This window comes from Bos mutus, chromosome 1 (assembly GCF_027580195.1).
Source record: "Bos mutus isolate GX-2022 chromosome 1, NWIPB_WYAK_1.1, whole genome shotgun sequence".
Lineage (NCBI taxonomy): Eukaryota > Metazoa > Chordata > Mammalia > Artiodactyla > Bovidae > Bos > Bos mutus.
The window spans coordinates 82630627-82646785 of NC_091617.1; the positions used below are offsets into that span (position 1 = coordinate 82630627).

At 43.4% G+C, this 16159-nt stretch overlaps 1 protein-coding gene across 1 annotated transcript in view; it reads left to right on the plus strand.

Annotated features, from left to right (window-relative positions):
- The first annotated feature begins 380 nt into the window (after positions 1-380).
- Positions 381-16159, plus strand: part of KLHL6 (kelch like family member 6) — a 56344-nt gene continuing 40565 nt past the window's right edge. Inside the window, exon 1 of the mRNA XM_005909540.3 lies at positions 381-871. Coding sequence (XP_005909602.1) covers positions 585-871 — 287 coding nt within the window. The 5' untranslated portion in view covers positions 381-584. The remainder of the gene's footprint in view (positions 872-16159) is intronic.

Consider the following 16159-nt stretch of genomic DNA (forward strand, 5'->3'; position numbering starts at 1 on the left):
CACTAATAATTGCCATGACATCGTTTTCCCCTGAGCAGGGAAGAGGACAAAGACAGATGACACGCAGTGTTGACAGAAATAAGAATGTCAGAGCTACGTAGGGCTTTCCAAGGTTCCTGAGGAACTGAGTGGGGGTCTTATCATGGGGTCCCGGACTCCTGGATGGAAGGAGGAAGAGGATTTAGAATGTCCCATGTCCATTCCGTCATTGACACCTTGGGATATAGAAGCACCGGAAGTACAAATGTAATGACCAGAACCAGAGGCTTCCTGATCACGGATATGATGGGGGAGGTGGACCAAAATAGCCACACGGCACTAATAAAAGACTCTGAGAAGCCACTCCTTTTCTATGGAGCCCCTTCCTACACACCCTTCTAAGTAATTTCTAACCTTGTGATGATTGCAGAAAGAAGAAGAATAGAAGTTACTGGCGTTTGTAGTAACAGGATGAGAAAGTGCGAGACTTCCTGTTATGTGTGTGTGACAGCTGGTGATAAGTGGAGGGCCCTGCACAGGAAATCCGCCCAGCTTCTGCAATGTGACCTGCCTGAAACTTGGGCGCTCCTTCAGTCTGAGTGTTGATGGCAGGACAAAGGGGCACCTGGACCATGGACGACGTGGTAGAGAAGAGTTTGGAAGGGCCCTTGGCACTGTCTACAGATGAGCCCCCCGAGAAAAGGGGAGACCTGGTAGAAATCTTAAATGGGGATAAGGTAAAATTTGACGACACAGGACTCTCCTTAATTCTGCAGAATGGCCTGGAGACCCTGCGAGTGGAAAACGCTCTGACCGACGTCATCTTGTGTGTGGACATCCAGGAATTCTCCTGCCACCGCGTGGTGCTTGCCGCGGCCAGCAACTATTTCAGGTCAGCAGCCTAGGACCAGAGTCAAATCAGGTGCAGGTCGTAAGGGAAATCTGAATTGATGTGACAGCCCGATTGAACTGGTTGGCTGTTGTATTGACAGTTAGTCTATCTGTTTAGGTTTGTGTGTCTATTAAAGATATGTACAAAAAAGGAAGCTATTAAACCTTAGAGTTTAGAATTTAAGTCCTACTAAAAGAGAGCTTGCATCATTTCAAAGCAATGTTTATACCTTACGGTGAGCTTTAATGTGTATATGTCTTAGTCCAGAGGGTGGAAGATTACTGAAGTTATGGGATTTTTTTTTCCCCCAGCACCTGACTACTGTGTTGGAAACATAATGCTGTCTTTGTTCACCAACAGACATGGAGAAAAAATGATGTGGCCATTCTTAAAGTTAGCCAATGACTTGCTGAAAAGCAGGGGCTTCTGTTGTTGTGTAGGGAGTAGGGTGGGAAGGGAAAGCAGTTACAAAAGTGCTTTAGAAGTTAGAGACGCCTAGTTATAACAAACTTAGAGATCGGGGTTCCAACCCACTCCAACCCCTTCCTGAGCCCGGACTTAAGGCAAGTAATTTAATGCTCTGAGTTCCTGTTTTGTCATCTGTAAGATGGGAACACTGATGCTTATCTCTCAGGATTATTGTCATAATTAAATGTGAGAGGGAAGAGTTTCACACAGTGCCTAGAATTTAGTAAATGCTTGATATATCTCTGTTGAAATTCTTCACCTCAGTCTATTTCAGCTAAGAACCATGTAGTGAGCAAATTCTTGGGGGAAGGAATGTGGGAGAATCAGGAACCTTGTGAATTTGGCTGGATCCAGAGTTTTTCAGATCAATGTAGACATGGTGGGAACCAGTTTCCAAGGGAAATGTGGATGCAAAAGTTATTTGGGGAACTTGAAGAAGAAATAAAAATTGTAATTCTTCTTATCAAGATTCTTCTTAACTCTTGGTTCTGGCTGAGGAAATTAAAAGCTATTTACTTATGTAAATATCATGGAAGGTATTTTATTTTATTTTTTGAGATGCTTAGGGGAAAATCTTTGGACTTCAAAGAGCAAGGTCTATATGCTGTTGTGAAACTGATCAGGTCCCGTATATAGAACAGGCAAGGGGATATCTGGGTTTGTAGGAAGTAGGGTCTCTATGTGCAGTTATCTGATTTTATTTTTGCAACAGCATGATGAAAGTGCCTGATATGCCCTTTTACAGATGAGGAAATGGAAACCCAACATGACATATCTAGTCATTGCTGGAGCACAGATTGGGCACATTCTAGAAATTTTTGTTTTTATTGCAGTACAAACTGCCCCTAAATTGGAGGCTTTACTCCACTAGAAGCATGTAAAAGGTAACACGTTGGCACAGCCATAAGGCTGGGTTGACTTAGATAAACACATTACTTACTCCACCAGTATCGACCATATGCTTTCACACTGATCACAACCCCTTTCAGAAATGAATGAAAGTCAATTTAGCCTATGTATGTGCTGAGCACTCACTTTCAGGTTTATTCTTTTTGCTTTGAGTCACTAGAAAACTGCAATCATACAACATGTACCTGATTACCAGTTTCATTAGCCGCTCTACCTGGCTACGAAACAGGACTGCCAGCTATGTGGTTTTGCGTACATCACTGGTTTCTCTAGTTCTGGGGTTTCTCAGTCCAAACAGAAGGTGTTTGGGTTCAGGTCCTTCCAAGCCTGATGATCTAGAATACTTAGGGAGAGTGTGTGCGGGAGAGTGTGTGCCAGCCCCAGAGACAGCCATAGGGCAATGAAAAGCTGGAGGCAGCCACGTGGTGAATGTGTCTGCCAGTGGATGACCAGTCTCTTCCCAAACTGCCTGGTCATGAAGGGGAATTCCTTCCATTCTTTTTTTTTGATTCTTATCTTAGTATTTCCAGGGTGACTGTCCCCCTATAATGAATGCAATCCCGGAGACAGGATTCTTTTTTTCCGGTGCTACTGTTTAAAATAACTTGTGTTGTTGAGCACTTATTGTAGGTAAAGCCCTGTGCCACCTGCGTCACATACACTGTCCCACTTAATCCTCATGACAGCCCCCCTGATGTGGGGAATTGTCTCCCCAATTCTTGATGAGGAACCCAAGCTTGGAGTGTCTCAGTTAACACAGTGCCCAAGTGGGGTTGGGACCCAAGACTGACATCATGTCTTACATTCCCTCACTGCCTGGCTTGTTTCTAAGATTTTGAAAGGGCCTGGGAGCCAAGTTCCTTTTATGGTCAGGCTTCAGAAGGCCAGAGAGTCTGCTCTGTCTGAGAGGCTTCCGACATAGCCCCCTGAGCTCTGGAGGGCTTGAAGTTGGTTGTAAAATTTTGTAGGTTTTTTTTTTCTTATTCATTGAGAATATAAATATTTTCCACTCAGTGATGGAGCCATCATTTATTTAACCAATCCCCTATCGACATACATTTGGATTGTTTCTAATTGTTTGCTATTACAAACAATGTTATAATGAATGATCTTTTATGTCCTTTCATATGCATGCAGGGATGTCTGGGGGAGCCTTTCTAGATGAGAGTTTGCTGAGTCAAAGAGAAATGCAGCTGCAGTTTAGTGACTATTGCCAAATTCTTCTTAATAGGGGTTCAATAATTTTGAGCTCCCTACAGCCTTCCCAGAACAGGATAGCATCTAACTTTGGGGTTTTTCCCAATCTGATAGATGAGAAATAGTATCTCAAGGTAGTTTTAATTTGCATGTCTCTATTTTGATAAGGTCAAATATCTGTTTTTTTTTTTTTTTTTTGTATGTTTTTGAAAATTTTTTCAGTGAATCAGTTAATTTTTTGCTGTGCTGAGTCGTCACTGCTGCATGGGCTTTTCTCTAGCTGGGGAGAGTGGGGACTACCCTATGGCTGTGGTGTGCAGACTTCTCATTGTGGTGGCTTCTCTTGCTGAGTAGCACGAGCTCTTGGGTGCATGGGCTTCAGTAATTGCGGTCCGGGGCTCCAGAGCTCAGGCTCAACAGTTGTGGCGCATGGGCTTAATTGTTCCTTGGTATGTGGGGTCTTCCCAGACCAGGGATGGAACCCATGCCTCCTGCATTGGCAGGCGGATTCTTTACCACAGAGCCATCAGGGAAGCCCAGATATATTTTCATATGTTTAAGGGTCATCTGCAGTTCTTTTGTGCTCAGTTGTGTCCAACACCCCATGACCCCATGGACTGTAGCATGTCAGGTTCCTCCATCAATGGGATTTTCTGTGAACCATCATTTCATAGCCTTTCAAATAAAATTTATTTTTATAAAAAATTATTTTAATCAAAATACTACATGCAAATACTTAACAAAAAGTCAAATAGTATTTAAAAGCTAATAATGAAAACCAAAAATTCCTCTTCATTTCCTCCACCTGTCAGTTCTGGTCACTAGAGTCCACCATTTTCAATGTTTAGCTGTTACTGTTTCTTCTGTTATTATATTTATATTTATATAAAATATTCTTATACTGCTCTTTCATTTTTCAATGTTAGACATCATTCATTAATTTTCTAGTGTGTCTGATAAGGATTTAGCACTTAAACCCATCTCCCTTACCTATAATCTCTCAGTATAATACTATCACATTTTTGATACATTTGTATTAAAAGTGTACATTATACCCATGAATACATTGTTTTCTGTTGAGCCAAATTGTATGTTACAGTTACATTTTCTTTCTTATAAAACTTTTTGTCTTTCCTAATAACTCACTCTTTTTTTTTTTCCATTTGCTTAGTTTTCGGGGTATTTTTTGCTCACAGCCTCTCCATGGTCATGTTTCATGTGGTCCAATGCATCAGAAGATCTGTCAGTTCTATCCACCCCCAGCATTTTTATCACTCCCATTATCCCAAACAGCTTCTCTGAACCTGCTCCCCAGCTACTGTCTAGCTGCTTGTGTAAACACAGTGGCTGTAAATAGGGACTATATTAGTAACTCAGACGATGTAGTTCCCTTTGGGGGCCTATTTAAAAGTCTAGAGTGGAATGAGGAAGCTGGGAAAACACTAGAGTTGAGGCTGAGAAAAGGGTGAGGGAGAATAAAGCTTAGGAAAAATTAGGGAAGTACAGGTTTAACATTTATAACAATGTTTCCAAAACTTTTATAAGACTTCTGGTGTCTTTTATAAGATTGCGACTAAGCTGCCGTTTGTGTTTCCTTCTGGACCCTTCCCCAAATCAAAGTCCTTAGAAGGGCTTGTACATCCTGCATACCAGGCCACACTTATCGAATGATCTCCATTTAAGCCAGTGCTTCTGTCCGTTTGCAGGTGAGCATCTCACTGCAGAATATGGCAAATTCTGATGTTGACCCATGAGGGCAACAGTGTTGTGATTCCCAGGGTTGGCAGAGGGAGGAGAGTACCAGTGATGTAGGGAGGGGTTGTCAGGCTACTCTTAGTCCTACGTGATGAGCCACTCTTCCTATGTGAATATATAAGCTTCCAGGCTGAGGCTACCAACAGCAAGCTCCTTTGTTGCTGCTGATGCCTGAAATCTCTGCTTGGACTTGGCCCTGCCTTGTACCTCAGTACTTCCGTCTGTGGGTCTGGTTCCCTGAGGCTGTGATAAGGGGACTTTACTCACTAGCTACAAAAATCAAGCCCAAGGCCAGGAATGGGAAGGGTATTGTGGGTACAGTTTATTAATAATTATTCTATATTAGCCAATTACTGGATGGCAGAAAGGGGGTCAAGGGTAAACTGGGCTTTACTCTTAAGCTCTGTTTAGATGTAATTCTTGGCGTTTTCTCCATAATAATGTAAACTATCTAGAAAGGAGCCAGCAAGTGCAGGTGATAGAATAAACAAAGATGAGTTACAGCCGTCTGAGTCTGGATTTAAAATCTGGCTAATGGCAAAAACATCGAGGATTGCTACTGCCACACTGGGCATTGCTGGGGAACTCAGATGAACTGATAACTGTACTTCTAGCAGTGGGGTGTGTATTTTACACCTTTAATATTGTCCTTTTGGCAGAACCATTATGGTGGTTAATAATTAAGTACTATAGATCTATAGTCTCTTACCTGCAATTTCAAAATCCCCAAAGTGCTAAAAATGGGAAAGTTTTCCATAATTTATTTGATCACCAAATCTAACTGGAACTCCACTCACCTGGTGAAGAGACAGCTTCTGAACTGAGAGGAGGCTACTTAGACTCTTTATTTTCCTTAAGACAACTATTCATATATTCACTGCTGAGGTGCGTGCTAATGTGTTGAACTGAGGAGTGTTGCAGGTGCTATGTAGTATTCGTGATATGGTAAAAGCCAAACAATTCTGAATGCCAGAGCACATCTGGCTGCAAGATTTTGCGGTAAGGGGTTAGGAGATTTTCTGATAAAGTTAATTTTCATTTTGGGGGTGGTTCTTCCACCTTTTTTCCTGCATATTTTATACTTACTTGTTGTTGTTCAGTCGCTCAGTTGTGTCTGACTCTTTGTGACCCTATGGACTGCAGCATACCAGGGTTCCCTGTATTTCACTGTCTCCCAGAGTTTGCTCAAATTTGTGTGCATTGAGTCGGTGATGCCATTCAACCATCTCATTCTCCTTTGTCCCTTTCTCCCTCCTGTCCTCAATCTTTCCCAGCATCAGGGTCTTTTCCAATGAATTTATACTTATATTACATACTTATACTTGTAAACATGGTTTCCATATGATCTGCGTCCTGTTCTGCACCCTTTTTTCTTGTTATCTTTAGCCTATAGTGCTCCATAGTTTTCATAAATACTATTTATTTATTTAGCTATCATTTTTAACAGATGCATAATATGAAAATCATTCATTATGAATATAGGTTGCTTTCAAAATTTTGTTTTTATAAAGTATGTGGTAATAAACACCTTGTATTAAGTACTTAGGGCTTCCCAGATGGCTCAGTGGCAAAGAATCTGCCTGCCAATACAGGAGACTTAGGATGTGCAGTTCGATCCCTGAGTTGGGGAGATCCCCTGGAGGAGGAAATGACAACCCACTCCAGTACTCTTGCCAGAATAATCCCATAGACAGAGGAGTCTGGTGGGCTACAGTCCATGGGGTAACATACACGACTTAGTGACTAAGCATACATACACATTAAGTACTTTTCACAGTTTGGAAATGGAAAACTAACATTTTTTGAGTATTTATCACATGCCAGGAACTTTGTTGGATTCTTTTTTATTTGATTTAATCTTCAAAATATTGGCAATTAAATAACAAGTTGATAGCGTTTGTCTCCATTTCACCCTCCAGGGAATTCACTTCAATAGGAAGAATGGTTTCCATATTGGGACCCAACCTGAAGGTAGACCTCTCCACTGGGCAGAAATATGGCCGTTAGGACATTGCCTGTGAAAGACCATTAACTCCCTCTCCCTTCCATGCACAAGTGTGGTCTACATAAGCTGAAAATGACAAGAAGATGTAAAAATTATTGCCTTTGTGTGCATATACACACAGGCATAGGCAGACAGTAGGAATGCTCACCCAATTTGAGTCTGGGGGCTGAGCTAACAGATCCTGGTAGCAGAGACCCAGCATGCCTGAGGGTACTGGCCTGGGTCAAAGGGCCAAGTTAGAAATAAATACGCAGGTCAGGGTGTGAGGTAAAGAGACATCATGCTTTGAAAGCACAGGACTTCAGACCCTATGGGACATCATTGGGGCTGGAATTGGTAAGTGCTGACAGAGTGGAAAGAACACCATCTCAAGGTTCTGTCCTGGCATTTGAGTCCTTCCCCTGCCACTTCTTGGCTGTGCAATACTGGAGAAATTGTTTGGCTTCTCTGAGGCTCAGCAAATTATCAACAACACAGTGAAGCTGATGATTTGCATCTACCTCTCCGGGTGAGTTAGTCTGACATACACATAATAAAATGGATTCATTTATAAATGTATTTCTCTCAACATTTTATTCCTGGCAATAAGTCAGATTTCTTAGTTCCAAGGAACAGAAATCAATTGACTCTTTTGGGAAGGGATTTATGTAGGTAACTCCTCCCGAAGGCTAGAGTACCAAACTCAGAAAACAGACAACAGCAAAGGGAGGCCAGGCAGTGTCCAGGACCAGAGCCTAAAGCCACTTCAAACCCATGGTGAGGAGGACTTGGAAGCCAATGCTAGCACAGCTGTGGCCCCTGGCACGATTCCACTGCTGTCTTGGGAAACCAGAGGCTGCTGCTATTTCTGCTGCTTCTACTAGAATAGGTTCTCTGTTTCTGCCTCTTTGTGTTACCAGCTCCCAGTTCAGAGCCTGGGGTTGGTTTATCTGATTGGTCAAGTCTGAGTTAGACACATTAGGTTGTTAGCTGTGACAGAAGCTGGGAAAGTGAGCATCAAGCTTTTGTAGCTTCTGGATAGGGAAGTGGCTTCTGTGCCACACACCATCTTATTCAAACAGAGTTGTGCCACACCTCGGGAGGGTTTCAGGTGTTGGGCAACCAAAAAATGCCAAGGATTCTTTACATGCAGCTACTATGTGACAGGCCTACATTAGATATAGAACAAGGCTTAAAGTAATATGAGCTAAACAAGTATTAGGGAATTTCACTGCCGTTGTCACATATGCATCAGAAATAAAGCTTCTGAGATCTTAGAAGAGAAGAGGACCATTACTTGCATTTTTATTCCTCCTTTCCCTCCAAATTGTAGGTAGTCCTTTGCATTCTATAAAGTAGGCTGAATGCTGAAGAATTGATGCTTTTGAACTGTGGTGTTGGCGAAGACTCTTGAGAGTGCCTTGGACTGCAAGGAGATCCAACCAGTCAATCCTAAAGGAACTCAGTCCTGAATATTCATTGGAAGGACTGATGCTGAAGCTGAAGCTCCAATACGTTGGCCACTGGATGCCAAGAACCTACTCATTAGAAAAGACCCTGATGCTGGGAATGATTGAAGGCAGGAGGAGAAGGGGATGACAAAGGATGAGATCACTGACTCAATGGACTTGAGTTTGAGCAAGCTCTGGATGATGTGAAGGACATGGAAGCCTGGTGTACTGCAGTCCTTGGGTTCACAAAGAATCAGACATGCCTGAGCAACTGAACAGCAACAGCAACTGTACATACCTGTGAGAATGTGTGGCGTGAAGGCATCATCCATCTTACATGGAACTGGAATCAGCTTGAAAGTGGGATGAGCTGCTGCTGCAGAAGCAGACACCCTGTAAATGTTTGACATGAATAAAAACTTGATATTCCTCCTGCAGGTTCTGTCACTGATTAAGTGGCATCCTGGTCAGAGCAGGAAGTACTCAAAGAGTCAGGAGTCTATTGCACAACTTCAGAAAAGGGAAGGATGATAAAGCGTGGTCACCACAGGAAAAACTAGAAGGAGCAGTTAGGAAATCCAAAATGCTTCACAACATTGTGGATTCGACAGGCCACTCATGTGACCCTCTGGGCACAGATGTGCCGTGCCCACAGAGTGACTTCTGCAGACCTTTGAAAGATGCTGGCAGGGGTTGCTGTCTCAGGGCAGAGTGCAATCAGGTCTTTTGAATTCTCAATAAAACGTCATCTCTGTCACTTCCACCCTAGCATCTAGGGCATAGGGATCTTTTTCAATCAGGAAGAGAAAAAAATATTCTTCTCCAGTTTTGAATAATGTTCCATTTAGCATTCAACTAAAACACACAGAGAAATAATTTCGTCATTTACATCTCAAGTTCTGACCTTTATCTCTGAATCAAAATACATGGATATGTAACTGTCCCTCTATGAAAATGCCTTTACAGAGCTAGATTCTAACATAGTAAACACCAACAGCCCCTGAGATGAGAGGGCCAGATGCAGAATATCTGTGCTTTTGATAAAACCACCTTGGAGCTCACCATCCATGCCATTGCTCAGTGTTCTATAGCGGTCAGCATTCTCTGGGCTGTGAGGGATAGAAACTCAAAGTTAACCAGCTTAGGCAAAAGAGGAAGGTGTTTGGCCACATAACCAAAGCATAGGAAGGGCTGGGAGGCAGCAGAGCCCAGGAGGAAGAGGAAAAAGGCCTTGGAAGCAGTCAGGGAGCTCCCTTCCCACCCTCGCTTGGCGCTCAGGTGGGGCTGCTCAGGTGCACTGCAGCCTCACGATGTGGAATTTGCCTGTTGGCGGCTCTGAATCTCACTTCTCTCGGTTTCTGTTCCAGAGAGCGCTGAGGGGTAGCTGCAGTTGGAAAGTCCCCAAGAAAGACTGATTGACCCAGCTCCATTCAATTACCCAATCTGAGAGTAATCACTGGCAGGGATATGGGGCATGACAGTCACCCCAGCTCAGCTCAGGAGTCCACTGATGAACAGACAGGTGTGCGTGTGTGTGTGTGAGACGAAAAAGACAGAGAGGTCAGTAAAATGGTGAGAGCTCCTATTTTAACCACATGATTGGGGTAGAACCTGGGTGGGAGGAAGAGCATTTTCTAGAAAGAATAGGGATAACTGGACCAAAGGAAAAGTACATTTCCATTAAATAAAGATAACAGATCCTGGCTTACTTTTTAATTAACCAACCTGTTACACTTCTGGATTTGCTTTGACTGTCAGGAAGCTCAGTACATTAGGTTTCCTTAGCCTAGGTTTCTGTGATATAGTCTTCTCCTACTTTAATCCCTTAGTTCTTATCTTCTTATTTTTTGTGTTAGTTTGTGTTTTATAACACCTCTGCTGCTTTAGTATAAGCCCTCTCCAGTTCTTTCAGAGAGGCCATTTCTGTATAAAAAGATAAATTTCCTTTGTTATGAAAGAATATCTCTTAGCCAACCTACATATCCTCTGTCAGCTGTAAGGACTTTTTTATTCTTTTAATACATGTAACATTTTTGGAAAGGCTACAATAATCGCAGGAGTGCTGATACTGTTATGACTCTAAAACACAATCAAACCAAAAGTTGCATCATGGCCTTTTTCTGAGGAGACACTCAGAAATCTATAAAAAGTAACCATCAGCAATTTTGCATATAATGACTCAGGTCTGGGGTCAAGTAAGAGCTGCCTGTTGTCAAGAGATCATATGTTGTGTGGAGCAAGCTCAGACTTGCAGGGGGCTGGAATATAAAGGGCATTTTGGTGTTGGGGGTGTTAGGGGAGGGTTTATGTCTCATGAATAATTTCAAGAAGGTGAGGTTGGTGGACCCAGCACACAAACGAAAGGACAAAGATTCCACATATATGTGTTAATATATGATTGTTTTTCCCCTTCTGACTTACTACACTCTGTGACAGACTCTAGCTAGGTCTAACCACATTTCTACAAATGACCCAATATCAGTCCTTTTTATGGTTGAGTAATATTCCATTGTATATATGTGCCACCTCTTCTTTATCCATTCATCAGCTAAATGGTCCAGAGGAACCTATCTGCAGGGCAGGAATACAGATGCAGATGTAGAGAACAGATGGGTGAACATAGAGATAGGGGAGGGTTAGAGGTTACAGTTGTCATGCAGCCTAAGCATAAGACCACAGGAAGAAGGGTAGGGTTGAAGTAAAGAATATTTCAAGGGCCAATAAGGCCAAGAGAGATGGGCAGGGGTGACCATGAAAGGTTTGTTGGGTTAGGATGAAATTTTGGAATGTAAATTTTAGGATGTAAATTTTAGAATGTATAGGAAGTAGGAAGCCAGGGAAGAGTTTTAATTAGGAAAGTGAGAAAGTGATCCAGTCTCTCTGTTAAAATAACCCTCTGGGCTGTGATGTGGAGGTCCTGACCTAGGGGCACCCTCAGGTGGCTGCAGAAATTACAGGTAGAGAAGATTAGGTTGGAATTAAGGCTAAGGCAGTGGGGATAAGGAGACAGTTTCAAGAGACATTCAGAGTCCTCTCTGAGGGCCCTCAGGGCAGCCAGACAACAAGGAAGAGGGTGCCATTGGTTGGCGAGAAGGGGAAGAAGAAAATAAGGCTTGGGGACTGGAAGACAAACCCCACTTCTCTGAGCTTCAAGATTGGAAAGAGAAAGAGAAGGCAGTTTAACTCTTTCAATCCTTCACCCACCCATGCCACTCCATTGTGGGCCAGAGCCCAGATACAGAACAAGCGATATCAAAGTCAACTCAAATTCTGAACTTCTTTCTCAAACACTTTGAGGGAGACACACACCATACCCATTCCCCTCTCTTATCCACATCTCTGATACCTGTTGGCTTTTTGGATATCTTTGTATGAATTTTTAAAAAGTCTTATCCGGGCAGACCAGTTAGAAATAGGTGCTCCTTTCCCTAGGGACTGTAGCAGTCCACATGAGGGCTCAAAGCTTGGCAAGTGCAGCTGGAGGTCCATCCCAAATCTGACCACATCTGGGTGGCCCTGAGGGTAGCCCAGCCTGAAGGAACTTCTTCACTTCTTGCTTCAAAATTCCTCTCCATCTGCAGCTGGAACATCTTTCGCCCTCCCCCTTTCCCCTGGATTCTGTGTCATAAAAGCCCAAAGAACAGTCTTGGAGGTCCATATTCCTCTTTGGCAGCTTGTGGCGGGAGAAGTCTGGAGCACGTGTAGAGTCATCTTTGTCCTATCACAAGATGGATAACTTTTAGGACTGGGGAAGCCTCAACAATTGATCTCCTCGGGGTGAGGATTGGGACCACTCTGCATGTTTTTAAGCGGTCAGAGCCAGGGAGTGCTCAGAAAAATTTCACAAAGCAGAAGCTGAGCCTCGATTTCTGGAAAATAGCATGGAGGCCATAAGAAACCAGCACGGGGTTCTAGGGGGCTGAGATGGAAAATGTCTGGGCAAAGAGGGTGATAAGGAGCCTCCAGGGCAACAGTCTAGTCAGGATGTGGCAGTAGACAGCAAGCGCAAATGCTGACTCTGCTCCCAGCTCAAGGGAAGTGAGAATCAGAGCAGATCTCACTGAAGAGGGTTGTGAGGGAAGTGGTGTTTCTTTAGGGGAAGCCAGGGGAACCTTTGGCCAAAGAGATGAAAGATGTGCAAAGCAAATTAAGATGAAAAACAATCACCATGCTTTGTAATGTAAAATCTTGGGTAGCAGGGCTTAGGATAAACACCGTGGGACTGGAGTCCCAATTTGGAGAATCACTAGAAAATCACTAGAATCACAGAGCTCTTCACACACATACCTTGCTCCCATCAATCAGTCTTGAAGGTTATTGTTAGTTATTCTCATGGCAGTTAGAGGAGAAACGTGGGTTTGGAGACAAGGGGAGTTCACTTGGCCTACAGGACCAAGTACAGGACTGCATATGTAGTTTCCTTTTCCTCCATCCATCCAATAGGCCAGTAAATAAGAATTGAGAGAGAAATAAAATCCAACTCCTGCCTCTAAGATCCTTAAGAATCTAATAGAGGGAAAAGGCACAGTAAAAATGGGCTCTATGGGACTTCCCTGGTGATCCAGTGGTTGAGAATCTGCTTGCCAATGCAAGGAGACTCGGGTGTGATCCCTGCTCCGGGAAGATTCCACATGCCACAGGGCAACTAATCCTGTGCGCCATGACTACGAAGTCCATGCAGCAACCACCGAAGGCTCTAAGCACCAGTGAAGACGCAGCACAGACCAGTAAATAAATAAATAAAATTAATAATTTAAAAAAAAAAGGCCTTGTAGAATGTACAGAGTCCTGTCTGTAACCCAGAGTCTTGATGTAAACAGAGGCACGTGTTGGAAATTTCTAGCTATGGGATGGGGAAGCAGAGTACACAGATCAGACTGTGAAGGGCAGTGTGTAGTAACATTGAGAGTACTTTAATGTTTCTTTTTCTGGGCACTTGTTATACAATCTTCTTTAGCATTTGGTCCCATTTGTTATTCAGGATTTCTCTTGTCCAGTTGTATCTGTCAGGATTCTGCATTGCAAATGGCGGATACTCAGTTCAGACTGGTTGAAGCACATAGAAAAAAAATTTATTTCCACACATGATTTGAAAGTCCAAGGGTATTGGTTTCAGGGCTGGTTGGATCATTGTGCTCAAATAATGTCATCAGTTTCACTGTCTCTTGTTTCTACTCTCCTTTGTGTTGGTCTCTCTCTCAGGAGATCTTCACATGTGGAAGCAAGAAGGTCTCTAGCCTCTCAGAACTTTTATTTCTCTCAGCTCAGCAGCCCCACTGGGAAGAGAGTTTCTCTTTCCCAATAATTCTGGAGAAAGTTCTGGAATTGGTTTCAACTGAACTGGCTTCTTCGTGTGCCCATCTGTGACCCAGGCACTGTGGCTTGGAAGACATATGGACTGTGCTAACCTTAGTCTGAGAGGTGGGACTAGTTCCATACAACCCTCCCAGACTGGTATTGGAGGAGGGATAGTTCCTCAAAGGAAAATCTGAGCACTCCTCCTAAAATGACTAGCAATGATGTTGGGCAGCCAAAATAAGAACTTCCATTATATCTTTGTGACTGAATCATTGCTGAATTCTGGCCACAAGCATTTGCTGTGACTGATGCTGTTGTTTTAAGGTTTTTAAAATAACATGTATTTCTTAAAAGTTAACATGTGCATAACAAGAAATAAAAAAACACAAGAAGCTAAAAACAAAGTCATTCATAATTGCCATCGGTTTACCGATGTGTCCTTTGATGTGTCCTTCTAGGTCTCATTTGTGTATTTTCACAACTAAGCATCCCTTTTTATGTAATTAAGACCATACAGTTGTATATCATGCTGTTTCACATATCATGAATCTTTACCATTTCAAAGTCCCAAAGCTATGAGTATTTTGATAACCAGGAATATACTATGCCAACTCAATCTGGAAGGAAAAAAATTGTAATCCTGCCTTTCTCAGTGACAAAATTTCAGAAAAGACAAAAATGGCAAATGGATGACCGATGTGTATTCTGCCTGACCTGCAGGTCAGTACAAGCCCTTCTTTCTGTCGTAAATTTGGTTGGGCTGAGGCCATCGATGCCATGCAGAGGCCTCAGCAGTGGTCCAGTAGGGATGGGAGGGCTGCTTCTATAGAAACAAGGCTGGTGTTCAGTTCCATAGAGGTACATGTGCAGCGTCCTTAAGGAGTGGTGAACTTGGGCAAGGGGCTTGGCAGAGACAGTTCTTTTGAGGTCTGATGGTATTTAGAGTCAGGTGGGGGCAGCTCCAGGGTTCCAGCCTGTCTGTTCGTTTGGAGAAAATATTGAGGGAGCAGCTGAGAATTCAGGGAGCTGACTCCAGGCCCTGAAGAGAGACAGCAGAGTACTGTTGGTCATTTCTCTAGAGTGGAAGGAGAGATGGCCATGAACCTCCAAATCCTTCTCTGAGGGCACCCCTCCAGGTATATGAGATTTACATGTGTGCAGCAGATAAGAACAAGGAATTGCACACTGTTTGTTACTAATAGGGCTTTGCCACCACATCCTGTTTCAGAACTCCTAGGTCTAGTGAAATGTGGTACTTGAATGTAAGCTGCAGGGGCCCTGTCTAAACAGCTAAGGTAGAGAAAGACTTAAGAGGCCAGGACAAGGCCTGCTTCCATCTGAATCCCCACCAGGTTGGGAAATGGTGGAGGAGTACTATTCCTGCCCTGCAAACTCCCAATGTAGGGGGCAGCCTTAGGCCTCATGGAATTCTAGGAGGTCTGGATCTCAGAAGATGAGAAAAAGAAACTACAGGAAGGGAAGACTCTCAAGGGTGTATCTGTCCCAGAACCACAACCAGTTATTTCCTTGACCTGGACCTTAGTCCAATCTCCTTCTCGGGGTTAGCCAAGGGGAATTGAGTTGGGAAATGAGGTGACCTCTCTCTAGGGCAGTGATTTTAAACAATTGTGGGTGGGGGCTGGGTGAGCTGAGTAACATTTATATTCCCAGCTCCACTGCCAGAAATTTTGTTCAGAAGGTCTAGGGTGGGTGGGGTTCAGAATTCTGCTTTCTTAATAAACAACCCAGGAATTCTGATGCAAGTCGTGCATGGCATATACTTTGAGACCCATCATCCTTGAGGCTGGAGTGCCTGCAGGCCAGGGATGTGGGCAGGACTCCTGTGCTGGGACAGGGTCTACATCGTAGGGTTTAGGGAATAGCCTGAGGTCAGAAACTGGGCTGAGCCACATGTCTACACAGGTCTTTTGTCTAGGAAATGGCAGGTGGAAGGTTTGGTGCCTTAGCTTAGAGGTGCTGGGGACCATAGACAGTGATGTCATCCAATGCTAGGGTCACCCTTGCTTCCGCTGACTCTGTGTTTCCTTTGCAGAGGAAACCCCTTTGGCCACATTGGGTTTACTTAATCCTTTCTTTTTAAAAGATATTTATTTATTCGGCTGCACTAGGTCTTAGCTGTGGCATGTGGGATCTTTAGTTGCAGCAAGCGAATTCCTAGTTGAAGCATGAGGATTCTTAGTTGCACATGCAAACTCTTGTTGGAGC